General features: G+C 37.3%; 1 protein-coding gene across 1 annotated transcript; it reads left to right on the top strand.

Moving 5' to 3' along the window:
• Positions 1-186: 186 nt before the first annotated feature.
• Positions 187-13,783, top strand: MANSC4 (MANSC domain containing 4). Its single transcript, XM_048934419.1, has 4 exons — positions 187-1,016; positions 6,268-6,606; positions 11,093-11,227; positions 12,070-13,783. Exons 2-4 carry the CDS (start codon positions 6,378-6,380, stop codon positions 12,726-12,728), a joined length of 1,023 nt encoding a protein of 340 aa, XP_048790376.1. The 5' UTR covers positions 187-1,016; positions 6,268-6,377; the 3' UTR covers positions 12,729-13,783.
• The last annotated feature ends 2,853 nt before the right edge of the window (positions 13,784-16,636 follow it).

The following is a 16,636-nucleotide window of genomic DNA, read 5'->3' as shown; positions in this document are numbered from 1 at the left end:
GGCTGGGTCTGTGTTTGCAAGAATAATTTTCTACGTATTTTCTACATTGTGTATCAACATGGCATCATCAAGGAGTGATTCTTGGCTGCATATGGGCATTAAGAGCATCTCTTGCTTCTCTCCCATAACCTTTTACAGAGAAGGCCCAGACATGAGGCCCACCTGTTCTCTGCTGTCTAGTCTGCATCTACATGATGCATGCATCCATCTCTCATGCACCTCTGGCTTAACCAGCACTGACAGAACAGAAAATGGGAAACTTTCCAAGAAAGGACCTAGTGCTGGTTGGGAAAGAGCAAGGTGCAACACTTTCTATCATAGCACTTCAAGCAGAAAAAAAGTGTAATGCCAGAAAGCCACAAGGAGACATCTACTGTTCATCTGTTCCCTCTGAGCAGCCAGAGGGCAATTGTGAACAAAGCCAAACTATTTGTGCTCTATAATTTAAGATTGGCTGACCTGACTACAGAATCAAAGGCTTGGCACTTTTGATCACTTTCAGGAACGCTTCCCTGAACCATAGAGATCTTCTTTTTTGGTCTTTACATATTCCAAGTACTAGAAACATATATTCCATATAAGCTAAATAAAAAAGCATATATATATTTGAAACTACAGGTGGAAAAGTTGTCTACTTTTATATAAATCTGGCAAGAAAAGAGTTAATGTCTGATGACTCCTTTGTACTAGTAAGCTTTTGGATTGTGCCACTATTCCTGCCAGCTCAGGTGGAACTCTTCAGGTGCTGTTTCTGTTTATAACAAGAAATATCATTCTTCTCCTTTGTGCCAGGTACACTTGTATCTCTTTTACTGAAAGACCTGCAAATGCATCTGTATTCTTACAGAAAACAGGTAAATGACAGTTTGTTTTCCAGGAAGAAATTTGAGAAGAATGGTGAAAAGAATTACAAATAGCATGATATCTGGCTTGATACCGGAGTCTCCTTACTAACAGCAAAAGTCTCTTGATCCCTCCTTTCAGAGCACATGGAACAGTCGGTTACTAGTTTGCAGGTAAGATTCAGATACCTACTTCTTACGAAAAGTTTTAACTAAATTTCAGTATCAAATATGCATTTTCCATCCAAAAGTCTAAGTGAAATTTTGGGTAAGGTGGCAGAAGACTTTGAGCTTTAACAGAAAATACTTTTCAGTTTTGAGAGAAAGTTGTCTACATAATTTATCTATTTATTTCAATATCTTTATGATTCTTTAAACAAGTGCAGCTGTTCCTGCTCTCATAATTTAGTCAGAAACAGAGAAAGGAGAAAGAGTTATGAGTAATGAGGTAGAAAATAGCTGCTTAGTTGAAGCAGGCAGAGGAACAGGATAAAAATGGGAAGGTACTGAGAAAGACTAGCAACATGTCTATTTCCAAGCAGTGGCAAACTAAATACAAATATAAAATATATTGCAGATACATAAATCTATACACAACTTGACTGGTTACCAAATCTCAATCTTGAAAACAACATAGTTAAACACAAGGAGTACTCTCACTTAACCGTGTTCGGTGACTGCATCAAAGGCAACAGCAGATATTTGAGTATTTGTTCCTTTAATCAAAATGTGATGCCAGATAAAGGCTTAATGAACAGTCTGAAATATGATTAGATATTCAGGCATGTTTCATATCCAGTGTTACACTTTATCCTAATGTCTAGAGACAGCATCATTGAAACTGAAGAAACTGTATGATATTTCAAGTCCTTCTAATTGAAATAGGGCACAAGGCTAGTCTTTAATTAATTATCTTTTCCTAAAAAGGAAGAAGTATATCTACATATATAATTTGCAAGGCATCACACTTATATAAAAGCAGATGATGAGTCATCACAATATTTAGTAACCATAAATATATACACCATTACTGTTAAAGTTACCTATTATATCGAATTTTTTGTCATACAAGTAGTCTAATTCAGTTCAGTGAACTAAAGACATATTCAGCTTTACCCAATAAAAATGCTTCTTTACAATGAGTTTAATCTTTATGTTCTACATTTCCCCATGTTATTCAGAAATATATTATTCAGAAACTCTTCTCTTCTTTGAGAAGAGTTGGAGCAAAGAAAGCAGTCAAGAATGAATATTACTGTATATCAGTCTTACAGACAAAATTCATACTAAATGCTGGAGGTAAAACCACAATACAAGCATATTTTCAAAAAAGTGTGTCTCATTTCAAGTGGTGCGCTGGAATATTTGGAAAGCTTAAACCAAAATGTATCTCAGAAAAATACATTCAGTGATGCTCGTGACAATGGCAGATGCTTACAATCTCCTCTTTGCATTTCAATGACTGCAAAAAAGTATATTGAAACCTGTTCAAGGTTTTAAATAATGATGTTCAGGCAGAGATAAAAAACAAAAATAATGCACAACAGATTACAGATAAATAAATCACAACAACAAGTAAAATAACAGAAATGCCAAAAGCTCATTTTAAGACAGATGCCTAAATAATTACTTACTTAGGCTCCTTTTAACGATTTAATTAATGCTCTCACAATAGACATAGTCTGTATGAGAACATTATAATATGAAGGCTTCTCAGAATGTAATGTCTTCCATTTTACTGTGTTAGTCCACAACATCGGAGATGGATGTTGGTGTATGACAGTAGAGGCTAAACCTTCCCACCAATATTCAGTTACACATTGTTGCCATGCAACAGATGGCAGCAAAGCGGCAGTCGGACAAAATGATGTCTGGTATGGAAGTGCCTATGAAACAAAGGTGTGGAACGGAATTCCTCCATGTGGAAAAATGGCACCCACTGGTATTTATTGATGCTTGCTGAATGTTTATGGAGACCAAACAGTTGATGTGAACACAGTGAGGTGGTTTGTGGTGCATTTCAGCAGTGGTGACAGTGACAGCAGGTCACCTCTGCTGGTAGATGGATGCAGATGGTTACAAGCACAGTATGCTGGCTCTTGTTCGTTGCTGGTGAAAATGCATAGTTAATGACTACACTGCAAGACAGTGTTCTGTAGCTGAAAATTTGCTGAACCAAACAGTGTTACTGTGTTCTCTGTATTTGTCATAGTTTCCATAGAAATAAATAGGTGGCATTACTTTTGGGGTGACCTACATATACATTATAATCATAGCCAGTATTTTAGCTGAAGAAATAAATCCTTTGATCTTGCTATTTGGTCAACAGGAGTTAACCTGTGCTGAGCTCCTTACCTTTTAAGGAGCTCTGTAAAGAATAAAACTCTGTACAAGCTGTCTCATTTCCAAAATGGGGGATCTGTTTTGCAAAACAAATGCTAGCAGTAATGCCTAAAGAATTAAAATGACCTTGAAACTCTCTATGCATCTCACAGGACAATGCTAATCTTGAAGAAAAAAATGCCTGTCTAAAACACTGTTGTCTGTTTCACACATGATCTTTATGGTAGAAAACTGTATTTCTGCCTAATTCTGTCAGCACTTCTATGTGAGTGTATGTGAACATGTGTATTGTAGCATTTAAATCCTTTCTGTATGTTATGTTATGTTGCACACAGCAGTGGGAACCAAAGATCAGATTGCATCCTTTTAAGAAACAATACGCACAGGAGTTTCAGGTTTCAGATCAGGTGCTTGAAAAGTTGCCTTCCTATATGCCATCTGTAGTTTCTTACACTCTCACAGGCTTCTTCCAAGCTTTAACGTAAGCAGAAAAATTACAGAATCACACTGAATCACAGAATTGTAGGAGCTGGAAGATTCTATCTAGAGATTGCCTATTCCAACTTACCTGCTAAAGCAGGTTCCCTACAGCAGGTTACACAAGAAAGTATGCAGGTGGGCTTTGAAGATCTTCAGGGAAGGAGTCTCCACAACATCTTTGGGCAGCTTGTTGCAGTGCTCAGTCACACTCAAAGGAAGTTTCTCCTCATGTTCATATGGAACCTCCTGTGTTCTAGTTTGTGCCTGCTGCTCCTTGTCCTGTTGCTGGGCACCACTGAAAAGATCTTGGGTCCATCCTCTTGACACCTGCCCTTTGGATATCAATAAGCATGGATAAGATTCCCATCTCAGTCTTCTCTTAATCAGTTACCTGCTATTATGAAACCTTCTTGAAGTCATCCATCACAAAACTGCTTAACTGTTTTTGACATAGTCTCTTATCAATTAAGTTTGAACCACCTGATTAATATAAACAAGCAATAAATACTTCTAGAAGTCAGTATTTCCTAGAATACACTCCAGTAAGCTGGAGTTTTAACCTGCATTTTTAGTTACTATAAACATGTTATATGTTACATGTTATTTTGACAGTGCAAACCATTCAGTATTCTTAAATGTGTGAAAGATTAAAGGCAGGACTGCAATTACTTCTCTAGTCTGCAGACAAATGTAGAGGATGATTTGGGAAACTACAGGCCAGTCAGCCTCTCCTCTGTCCCTAGAAAGATGATGGAATTTGCTCTGGATACTATCCCCAAACAATTGGAAAAGAAGGAGGTTTTCAGGAGTATGGATTCAACAGGGGGAAATCATGCTTGAGCAACCTGGTAGCCTTCTCTGATGTCTTGGCTGCCTGAATAGATGGGGAGAGAGCAGTGTGTATGTGTCAAAGTTATGTACTTTGACTTCAGCAAGACATTTGACACTGTCTCCCACAGTATCCTTGTAATGAAGTTTAGAAAGTACAGGATAGATGAGTGAACAGTGAGATAGGTTGAGGATTAGCTGACTGGAAGAGTTCACAGAGTTGTGATCAGTGGCATAGAGTCTAGCTGGAGTCCTGTAATTAATGGGTCCTGTAACTGACCCTAGGGATCAGTGCTGGGTCCGGTTTTGTTTGTCAGTGATCAGGATGATGGAATAGAGCCCACCCTCAGCAGTTTGCTGGTTATATGAAGCTGGGAGGAGTGGCTGACGTTCCAGAAGGCTGTGCTGTCATTCAGCAGGACCTAGACAGATTGAAGATTTGGGTGGAGAGGAAACTCATGAGGTTCAACAAAAGCAAGAGTCCTACACCTGAGGAGAAATAACTATAGGTTAATGAATTGTCTGCTGATGAGTAGCTCTGCAGACAAGGACCTGGTGGATAACAGGTTAGCCACAAGTTATTCATGGCCTTGTAGCCAAGAAGTCCAATTTTATTCTGGGTTGCATTAAAAAGAGTAAGTTGAACAGGTTGAAGGAGGTGTTCCCCCTCTACTCTGCCATGATGAGGCCAGATCTGGAATACTATGTCAGGTTCTGGGCTCCCCAGTTCCAAAAATACAGGTATCTCCTAGAGAGTCCAGTGGATAGTGACAAAGATGTTAAGGGGCTTGCAGCATCTCCTATTTGAGGAAAGGCTGAAAACCTGCATTTGTTCAACTTAAAGAAGACTGAGAAGGAATACAACCAGTGCTTATAGATGTCTAAAGTGCAGGAGTCAATTGCACAAGTCCAGACTCTTTTTGGTGGTGTATAGTAATAGGACAAGAAGCAATGCCCAAAAGCTGGAACACAGAAAGTTCATATATAGAACTTCTTTACAGTGAGGATGACAGAGCACTGGAACAGGTCACCCAGAGAGGTTGTGGAGTCTCCTTCTTTGGAGATATTCAAGACCTGTCTGGCACCTACCTGTGTGACCTACTATAGGAAGCTTCCTTTAGCAGAGTGTTGGACTTGATGATCTTCTAACCTCTGCAATTCTGTGATTCTGTAGGTTACAGCCTTCTCTAGACATAGTTATCTATTGCTAGATCCTTGCAAATAAAATCATTCCACTTTTACAACAGAAGTAGAGTGGAGAAGAACAAATTTTTACCTCTGGCTGGCAGACATTATTAGATGCTTCAGTTTGTTACTCAAGAAGGAAACTAAATTTGCAAGAACCAGATAATTCGAAATGCAATAAGAAACTAAGCGGAGCTGTTCTTTCTGTACTGAGAGTAGCAGTGAGGATGAACTAAGTAACAGACCCACCTGCTCTCAAATGACAAGGCTGCATACTTTCAGAGCTGAGGTGAAATGGAATACTGTGCTTACCATTATTTGTCACACACTAAGGCTGTCTGCACAGTTTGGTCTTAGAAGGACTTACGACAAACTTGAGATTACAGAAGCAAGATCTCTGAATGACTACAAGCAGTACATGCACAAGCCTGTTGTCTCTCAAAAACTTTCTCCAAATAATGCAGAGAAAAATAGTAATTATTATTACAATCATGTAGCTCATAGAATGACTGCTTCCCTTGACAGCAGGCCAAACAACATCACCAGAATTGTTTGAAAAAAAACTTGTCTTGACTTCTTCCCCTGGCAGAATTGGTAGCGTCCTTATGACTCAAGATAATGTCTCTTAAAAAGCTGGTCCAAACTTCAGCACATCCATGAAAGAGAAAGCACACTCACTAAGCCAATTACACAGAAGAGATGGTTCTGCTGGTGGCAATATCAGAGGTGCTGTTGCTTCTGGGATTGGCAGTGGAGTCAGATTCTCTCTGCACACCCACCATGTTTTACAAGAACTGCTGGATCCGACGCTTTCCTGGTCTTCTGATCGACCTGCAGGAATCGCAGAAGAGAGGAGCCCAGGTGCTGAAGATTTACACAGAAGTCTCCTCCCAGCAGTGCAGCAGAACCTGCTGCCTTCAGAGGAATGGTGAGTGTTTATTATAAAGACTGTGGCATACATGAAAACAAGAACAGAAGTACAGAAAAATTCTACTCCACTGTAAATGGACACCGATTACAATAGGGTTCTTCCTTGGTAGCTGAGGACATGGTCTGTGGAAGGGAGGGATCACACTACTTAGCCATCTCTGAGATACAAGGGTATTCATTTCTTTGAGAGGAAAGAACACTCTCCTGCTCTGTGTTCACACCATATTTCATCTAATTAATCTTCCCTTTTATGATCCCAGTGCATGAATGTTATGGAAGCTAGTGAGAATGGCTGCGAGGGGTGGGGGGGGGGAGAATCTTCACACAAGTCTGTTATATTTGGATCTTCTTTCAATTCCTACAGTAGAAATATACTCTGGAGCCAACTTCTGTTTTAAATAAGGTGAATAAAGAATAATTATAAAAATTTTAGTAACATTTTTTCCTTTTTGGACAATAGCCTTTTTGGTCATAAAATGTGAGACTAAGTACGTAATGAAGGTAAGTAATGGTAATTGGAGTCTTGTTTTTATAATCTTTCACAGTCAAGTGCAGATTTGTTATAACCTTAACTGAAGTATGGAGATATCAGATGGCATTTCATAAACATGCTTTAAATCAGATTGTAATTTCCATACAGTCCCAAAGAGACAGATGTAGCCTACCACAGATGTTGTCAATAAATGTCCTAATTAAGACTTCAAGAGATATTGACAATTGATAAGACAGTCTTATTTGCTGGATTCTCAGTAATAGTACAGTTACTGAAAGGTAATCATAGAAGATAAATATAAATTTTGAAATAATTTAAAAACAGACAATGGCATAGTTGGCTTGCACCTCCTCAAGGTGATGTGAAATATCTTATAGCATGCTTTTTACGTATTTTTCCTGACCAAAGAACTATTTTTTCTCACCCCAAAAATAGGTTTGTGATTTACTATTCTTACTCAATTTTATGCAATAAAATCTAACGCATTTACCAATACTTCCTCAAAATACTTCCTCAGAATATTCAGAATACTTCCTCAAAAGCCAATTTCTTCAGAAGCAATACGTTTTTTCTTTTTAATGTTAATGATATTTTCATAAAGCAGGTATACTAATCATGATGAAAAACTTCTGGAATTATGTTGTGCTAAAAATATGATTTTCTAACAACAACAGAATTTTGATCAAACTTTGAAGATAGAAAAGGACTTGAAATCTCACTCTTACCTTAAAACAGATTCATGTATTTTCATTTATCTTCTATTTTTTTAACTAAGAATTTATATCCTTGCAATATATCACCAAACCTACACTATGTTCATGTATCATACTGAAAAACAAGCATAAAACATACAGATAGTACAAAATGTCAATTCTTCAACAAAATCCAGAACACTAAGTACTTGGGTTTCAAAGCAAAGTTATACGTTGCTATAACATACAAGGATAGTGAAGAATAGTTTTCTGCTGGGAAAAAAACAAATCACTCTGAGCAAGTGTCAGAATATTTTGATTTAAAAAAAAAAGATAATATTCATAATATTCTATTTTTAGTGTTTCCAGAGTGTTTAACATTCTTTCAGCAAAAGGTATCACAGAAAAGCAACTACTACACAGACACTTCATAGAAATATTTGAAGGCCTTTGTTATTTTTATTGTGAGCTCATACTAAAAGTGATACAAAATGTTTACTGATGACTAGAACTGTTTTTATATTCTTTTTTTTAATCTATATGTCTATATTTTTATATTCTTTTTTGTCTATTTGTGTAAATGTCTATAGTTCTCAGGAAGTACATCAAGGTGTACTGGCTACAGATGTTTTCTGAATACTACAATGTACTTGTAATCTTTTAAAGAAAAATGTAAACTAATTGATACATAATAGAGTCAGAGTTTGTGTAGTCCTTTTAAATTATTCTGTTTCTGGCAGGCACTGTTCTTCTATTGCTATAAATAGCCATAACTTTTTTGTACCAATTCTAGTTTTGTAAAAGCCTTCTCTAAGCTCAGCTGCTATTTTCATAACTGGAAACTGATGAAGCCTAGTTAGAGATAGAACATGGTCTCAGTGAAAGAGAAACTGTTGTTTAACCCCTTTGACTTACATTCAATATCAAGTACTGACTTTACTCGCTATTCATTACAGCTTAGGATTCTAGTTTTTCTTGCAAGTATTTTTGTTTGAGCTATGCAGACAACTTTGAATACTTAATGCAGATAGGTAAAAAACATAGTACAATATACATTCAGTATTCCAGAAAGCTGCTGAATTTGTATTTTTCAGACAGGGTGCATTTTGATTCCAAATTTTAAATCACATGGTATACATCTTTTGAAAACAGTGTTCATCTCTGACATCTGATATGTTCATTATGATGGAAAAATATTTTCTAGCTGTGTTTACCAAGTTATTCAATGCAGTATTTAGATTACTAACTGAAAAAACACAGTGAATACAGAAAAGATAGCAAGACTGGGTAGAGAGAATGTTCTTTCTTCTTCTCATTTGTCGGTAAGATAGGGTTAGTTTTTTAGTTACACATACTGTGGAAAGAGGAAAGAGTTTCATTACTTTTTCACTACATGAATATTACAAGTTGGTATCATTACTTATAAATGTAAGGCAATATTTACAATAAATACCAAAGTAAATGGAAAATATTTTAAAGCTAGGTAGTTTCTTAACAATTCATGTAAAATAAAGCTTTTCCATTATTGTCTTGACATCATTACCCTGCAACTAGAATGATTTTATAATATTAAAAACAAACAAAAAAACTTTCATGTGACTAAACAAAAATTAACACTGATCCTACTCCAAGCACAGTAATATAAAATAAATTCGACTTTTGACTTGATATTTTGACTTTGAGTATAACATTTACCTTGAGTATTGAAGCATCTCTATGAGCACATAATATAACATTTTCAAAAGCGTTTAATTAAATTGACTCCTAAATCTCCATTTTCATGCTTTCAGCTATCTTAAACCACTAGCATTCAGGTATTTACATAGTTCTGAAAATTAGTTCCCAGTGACACTTTCCTCAGGTGGTAAGAGAGAAGCCAGTCTCCAAATACAGATGATGAATTGTTTTAAATATTATATTCACAGAAATAAATAGCCCAAAGCCAGACAAGATAAAGCAAGGCAGGATGCCAGTTACATATTGTAGTTCAGGATACGCCATCTGATGGTTGTTTAATAGTCTGAGGAAAGAAATGTTTGCTCTCCAGTTTCAAGTAGACAGGTATCAATTGCACAAGAGCCAACACCTCAAACTTGTACTGACAGCTTTACTTTCAGAAATAGTCCAATCACTGCAATAAAGATATAAAGGAAAGATAAGAGAGGACTGCAGGCTACAGCATGTGGTTTTATTTATTCTGAGAATTCATTTAGAATTCATTTGGCTATCCTTTTCATCTTCTCTAGGTATAAAATATGAATATAGTTAAAGTTGTTCTACTTTTACAAGTGGGTGCTTAAGAAGTTTGCATGATAATGAGAGAATCACAGACTTTATGTACTGTGCAACTAGTCAGTATTAATGTTTCTTTTAATGCTAAATATGCATGTAGGTCACTCTGAAAGTAATGCTTCTTATTTATTTCCATAGCGATTACAACAGATATAAAGAGTACAATAACACTATTTCCTAGAGCAAATGCTCAACTACAAAACACTGTTTTTCAGCTTAGTCACCACCACTAGCTATGCATTTTTGCCAGCAAGAGCCTGTGTAGAAATCTGCACTAGTGGAGTTGACCCACTGTTTCACAGCTGCTGTGACAGTGTGATTGCTAGGAAAATACTTCACATGCAGTCCATCTTCCATCAGCCCAAACAGATGGTATTCAGAACATGCTAAATCTGTATGGTGGGTATGGAAAGACAGTCCAGCCAAGACTCTCTATTTCTTGTGTGAGCATTTGTGGGACCCACATGGTGCAAACTGTGATGCTCCAACATTACCACCACAGGTTCCAATGCACTGAAGCCAATATTTCGTTCCATACATGATTCCATGGTTGTAATCTGCCAATTGACATGGATCAGCTGGCCAAGAAACTCCTCACTTCATGGTAGTTCAGCTGTACCTGGCTGTCTGGAATGTGGCTTGTCTTTTGCATTGCTGTCACCACTACCGAGACAAACCACTACTGCCTCACCAAGCTAACATCCATTGTTTGGTCTCCATAAACATACAGTGTGTGTTACAGTGTGATGATTGTGTGCCACTTTTTCTGCATGGAGGAATTCAATTCTACACCTTTGCTTCATACCCCGTTCCATGTCAGACACCGTTTTGTCAGACTGCCCCTCTGCGGCCATCGGTCACATAGCAACAGCCACATCACTAACATCCTCTGATGTTATGGGCCAACAAATTAGGAGGCATTACTTTCAGAGAAGCCCTTGTAATAACATGGAAAATACAACAGTTATAGTGCTGATAAATCCAGCTTTGTTCTTTTTGTATTATAGTTTCCTGTAATCTAGCAGTGTTCTACCATGGAGCTACTAATGAAAATATGAATTGCTTGCACGTGTCTTGCCCAGCACTGGAAAGTTGCATACTAAAGGCTAGAATCAACGTTGTTTTGTACAACATCACGACAGGTAATCAAATATTGTGTGCATAAAGGCAGAAAACACAGCAATACGTATATATATAGTAAGTTGCTAAAAGACCTTTTGTAACAACACACAATGATAAAAATGTGTAATACTTTTTTTTCTTCAATGTTCATACTTTTTGGGATACTTCCCCACTCTTTCTTTCATTCAGCATTTGAGAAAGAACCTTGAAGGTGCACCCTGCTGCCAAGATTTGTTCTTTGAATATTTAACGAATACTCTTGTTAAAGAAAAGTACCATGTAAGATCTGACAGAGAGAGGAGAGGCTGTTGCTGCTCTGTGCCCCTAGATTCACACAATAGCACGGCTAAAAATCTGTTCCCATTCAGCACATGCATATCGACCACGCATACAAGTATATCACATGTGTACATATACATATATACACAGCTATCCACATAGGTAACACAGTGAGATGCATAAAGCAGACACATAAAGGCAGTACCAAGAGCCTTGTCCTCCATGCCGTGCAGCCACATAGAGAACTGCTACTGAAAATATACATATGTATATATAGTGAGAATATACAGTTTAATATGTGTATATATATATTTAATATATATATGTGTATATACATATATATATGATAATGTGTATATTTAAATATATATTTAATTCATATACGAACTGTCTTAAAGCTCCAGTAGCTTGGCTCAGACACCCAGCATCTGGCCCTGGATCCCAGTCTCCTCAACTGCTAGCACCTGGATGCATGAGCCCCCAGGAGCACGATCACCCTAGAGCTGCTGGTCAAATGGATTCTCTTCTTTTGTACTCAGATGAGCTTTTATCACATAAACTAATATTGTTTATGATTTAATAGGGATTGATCCAGACCTTCTTATTTTTGAAAGACTGAAATTCAAGGGGCCAAGTACTTACACCTCGCAGAATAAATACGAAAGGCGAAACAGCACAAAGACCTCTGAGTGGGAAAGATGCCAGCATGGTAATGTTACGTCAAGTTCACTTCTACTCCAAGCTCCATCTTCTACCATCACCTCCAGCACAAGCCTCATGGCTGTAAAAACAAAAGGCAGCACATATTCCAGGGAATCAACTTCTCTGCTGGATAACCATTTGGCTAAGAGGACAAGCACGACTTCAGGAAGTACTAGACTATTCACTAGCTCAGACAGAAGGACTATACACTCAACTTTGATACCTAAATCTGCAGAGGTATTATCCCGCATGCCTACTCCTCCTCATCTGAACAGCAGCAAACAACACTCAAATGAAACCAAAGGTTACAGTGGCAGGAATTATACTTCAGACAATGAAGCTCCTGTTTGGGAAGCTGCAGCTCTGGGTGTCTGGCTGATTCCTGTTATTCTCTGCTCTTATCTCATCTTCCTTTGCTTTTGTACTGTGGCTCCTGGAGCAGGGTGCTGCAGAAGTAGGAAAGGTCACTACCAACCCATACAGAGAGGAAGAACAATGTCTAGGCAAATAAAATACACTACTGTCCAAGGTGGCCTGTAAAATACAGTCACCACCCTTGTTGTGGAACAAACAGCTTTTTTAAAATGAATTGTATTTCCTGGCCTGATTCTTTTACAGAACAAAGAGTAAGTTTCAGAATCATTCAGCTATAATTTCACTCTCAACAATTAAACATATTTCCACTGTCTCTTTGGGTAAGAATTGCACACTCACAGGTCTCATTACATGTTCAAATCTGTTTGAGCATATTTTGGTACAAAATCTGACTCAGAATAACGCCTAACAAAAACAATACGCTTACCCTAATTTAAGAGAGAAGATTCACTGCAGCTTACGTGACCTCTGCCCTGATTTGACCAGCCTTAGTAAAACTGATTTAAATGTTATAATATCATAAAAGATTTAATGATAGCATTTATTTAATTGCCCCAGATGTAGTTGTTTTCATAAAAACTGTATTCACTTTTTCCTGTTAAATTCTAGATTGTTTTTTACGATATACTCCTAATACTGGAATAAAACAATTTAACACGCACTGTTTACTTCCTCAAAGAAAAATGCCCATTAATAACGTAAGGCTCCAAAACTACTGACTTCCATTAACTCAAACATCTGATCATTCAATTATTTATGCTTTGCTTTCACTTCAGTCTTCTGACAATAACTTGAAATGTTTCTGAAGCCCTCCTAGACTAGTACCACTACCTCCTACCACCATTAGACTTCTTTTTAAAACTTAATTGCTGTGTGATGCACTGACAGATCCACTCTACTACTACTAAGGAAAGCACAAATGCAACCACCAACTGTTCATGAATTGCAGTTATGGTCAATTTGTACTGTCCACCTTCACTTGCTTTATTATGCCCACACATATTTATCATTTACATCATTTGCTTTTTTTAATACGGACATTTAATGTACATTGCACAGAGATATACAAAAGATTTTTAAAGCTTTAGAAGTTAGAATTATAATTACAAACAAACTTTTTGTTTCTTCATCCTGTGTACTCTCTTCATAAAACTGCTACTCCTGAACATAAATCAAATGACTACATCAACAAGATGTTTCCTTGACTTACCTTGCTCAGGAGCATTGCTTAGGAAAGCAAACATTTTCAGCAGTAGTCAGGATTGTTCTTTCTCTTTTATATATGTTGATGTCTCAGAGTTTCTCACTTTCTTCACTAGATATAAGAAGAAATATCTATATCCTAGACAAGTTTACACTCATGTTATTAAAGGAAACAAGCAACAATAAAATTGATTGTCATGTGTCTATGTAGAAAATTATGTTAAAAATAGTAAGATTTATGTAAAGCTTAATAATTATATTGATGAAGTTAGAAAGTCCCATGTATATCTAATTACAGTTGAGCAGCTTGGTTTCAGAGGAAAAGACCACCCTAAAATTATATTTTAGGGCACACTGAGCAAACTGCAGTTTAAGGAGCTGAAGTTTATAAGAAATTTTAGTTCTTGATAGAACATATTTACTAATTCACATTGTCACAAAAGAGAGACTGACATAGGATAAGAAGCTTGTCTGGTGGCTTGTCTTTCATGTCACTCTCATCACATCCAAAATGCACCACTCACCACCCCACTGTGCTGAGATCCACTGTTTGGTCTCCATATGTTCAGCAAGCACTGATGAGTGATAATGGGTGCCATTTTTTCCACATGGAGGAATTCAATTCCACACCTTTGCTTCATATCCACTTCCATGTCAGATGCCATGTTGTCAGACTGCCCCTCTCTGCTGCCATCTGGCACACAGCAACAAAATGTAACAGAATATTGGCAGGAACTTTCAACCTCTACTACCATACCACCAACATCCACCACTGAAGTTATGGGCCCACATAGTAAAATGGGAGGCATTACTTTCAGAGCAGCCTTTGTATAAAACACAGTTGTAGCAGGACTACTTTTTTACAGACTACTGCAGTAACAAGAAAGTTAACACATACATTTAAGGTACCAGGGACTAGGTAGAAAGATTTTTTGTTCAGATAGCACGTCCCTTTTATAGTCCTTTCATTTCTTAGCTGTGTTTGTAGCAATGCTATGCACAAAAAACACAATCGAAGTGTCAGCTCCTGCCAGGAGTATCAATGACTTCTCAGAAGTCCAGCAGACTGTCTATAACTGAGTTTTCAGACAGTCAGTCACATTTGAGTGAAACCCCAACCAGTTCTAACATCTATCCTCTCTGCCAAAGATCAAACCATGTCTGTCTTACAGCCTTTTTGTCAAATCTAAGAAGCAGATTATGTTTAGTGTCACTTTTAAATGGCAAAAGCATGACACAATGCAGACAATAAACCTCAAGAAAACATAGTGACAACAAACATCTTACCTCACAATTCCTAACACAGTTTACTAAAGACATCTTACGACAGTGCTTACAGCAGTTTCTAAGATGCAAAAAATTAGTCAGAATCCTGACAAAGCAAGTTCTTTTCCTGTTTGACCTAACATCAGATTTCAACTTTTCTTTGGAATGTTTATATGGGAGATAAAAGAAAAGTTAGGCTCCTCAACAGCACCAGTGAAACTATGCATCAGAACTCGTTCAGAGGGCCAAGAACTTAACTTCTGTGATTTTTTCCCATTGGAGGCAGCTTATTTTTCCCTTGCAGCAAAGAACTTTTCCAGTTTGCGGAGACAAGTGTTTGGATTTGAAATAAGGCATCTGCTACTTGGAGGTTAGAGAAGCAATGACCGCAGAGAAGTACATCTAGTAGCCTTCCTGTTCAAGTTTCAATTGGTGATGGACAGAGTTGCCTGAGGTCAGGGCTGTCAGGAACCTGCCATTTGGTCAGTAATCACCAGTAAAATAATTGCCCAAGGAGAGAGACAATGTCTCCAAATACTGTATATCGTTTTCTGCTCCACCTTACTTCCCAGTCTATGCACTGGGGGGTTGCCCTGATTCCTAATTTATATGTTAACTATCTTCATTGCCATTTAAAAGTAACATAAACCCTGAGCACTTCCCAGTACTAGAATGTGTACATACACTCGCATATAGACGTATTGAGGGATACAAATCTTAGAGTCATGCATTTGTATTATAATGTATGATACAGACCACTGATAAAGATGTATTTACTACTGTAACCTGCAGATCTATTAATCTTAACTCTTCACAGCTTTTAAACTACAATAAAAGTCGGAAGGATTCACACTGGAGTTAAGATCCCAGAATTTTACGTATTCTACAAAATCACAGCAAAATACTATCACCCCTAAACACATAAACAATTTTGAGGGAGAAGTAAGAAATACCGAAGATGAGAGCTCAAAATATCACCCAGTCTACCTGTGATCCAGTCTACTGCATTACACAAATTCTGCACTGTAACACAGATCATTAGCTAAAACCACAAATGCAGCTGAATTCGATATTTCCTTTCTAGCAGTTAGACTGAGCACTTGCAGGATTATAAAGATCTTATTCTTGCTCATATGTTTCTTAGCAAGGAGAGGAAGTGACAAAGACATTGAAAAGCAAGTTGGAGGTCAATGTTGTAGATTTTTAAAGCCATTTGGCCAAGCATTCTGTAACCAAAGAGTCAGTAAGCCAGAAATGACTGGAAAATTGGTATCTTTGATTTAATGGTAAGTGTTGGATGTGTTCACGGAACACAGTGAATTAGTCCCAATATTGTTCTAAGCAATTCCCATTAAATAGCTAGAATGAGAAAAAAAACCAAACACCACTCATGTGGTGGTGTCACGATCTACCACTTTGATGCCCTGCCCCTAAGGAGATGGCAGCTTTTATCTTATTTTCTGAAGCATTTATAGAACATAAATAAGCTTGGCTCAAATACTTCTGAGAGAACTCTAGAAGCCTGGTTATTTTTAGTTTTTTCATGAATTAGCTGCCAAGTTAATGAAATGCTAACGTAATAAAATGAAAAATCAATTTGCCTT

This window comes from Lagopus muta, chromosome 1 (genome assembly GCF_023343835.1).
Source record: "Lagopus muta isolate bLagMut1 chromosome 1, bLagMut1 primary, whole genome shotgun sequence".
NCBI classification, from domain to species: Eukaryota; Metazoa; Chordata; class Aves; order Galliformes; family Phasianidae; genus Lagopus; species Lagopus muta.
Note: the sequence above shows the minus strand (reverse complement) of the source record. Positions and strands in the feature narration are given on the sequence as shown.

Bases quoted from the DNA above. Each gene is read 5' to 3' on its own strand.
- MANSC4 (XM_048934419.1), top strand. From the start codon at position 6,378: ATGGTTCTGCTGGTGGCAATATCAGAGGTGCTGTTGCTTCTGGGATTG. The intron at 6,607-11,092 runs GTGAGTGTTTAT...TTTGTATTATAG, and splicing joins CTGCTGCCTTCAGAGGAATG to TTTCCTGTAATCTAGCAGTG. The intron at 11,228-12,069 runs GTAATCAAATAT...ATGATTTAATAG, and splicing joins TTTGTACAACATCACGACAG to GGATTGATCCAGACCTTCTT.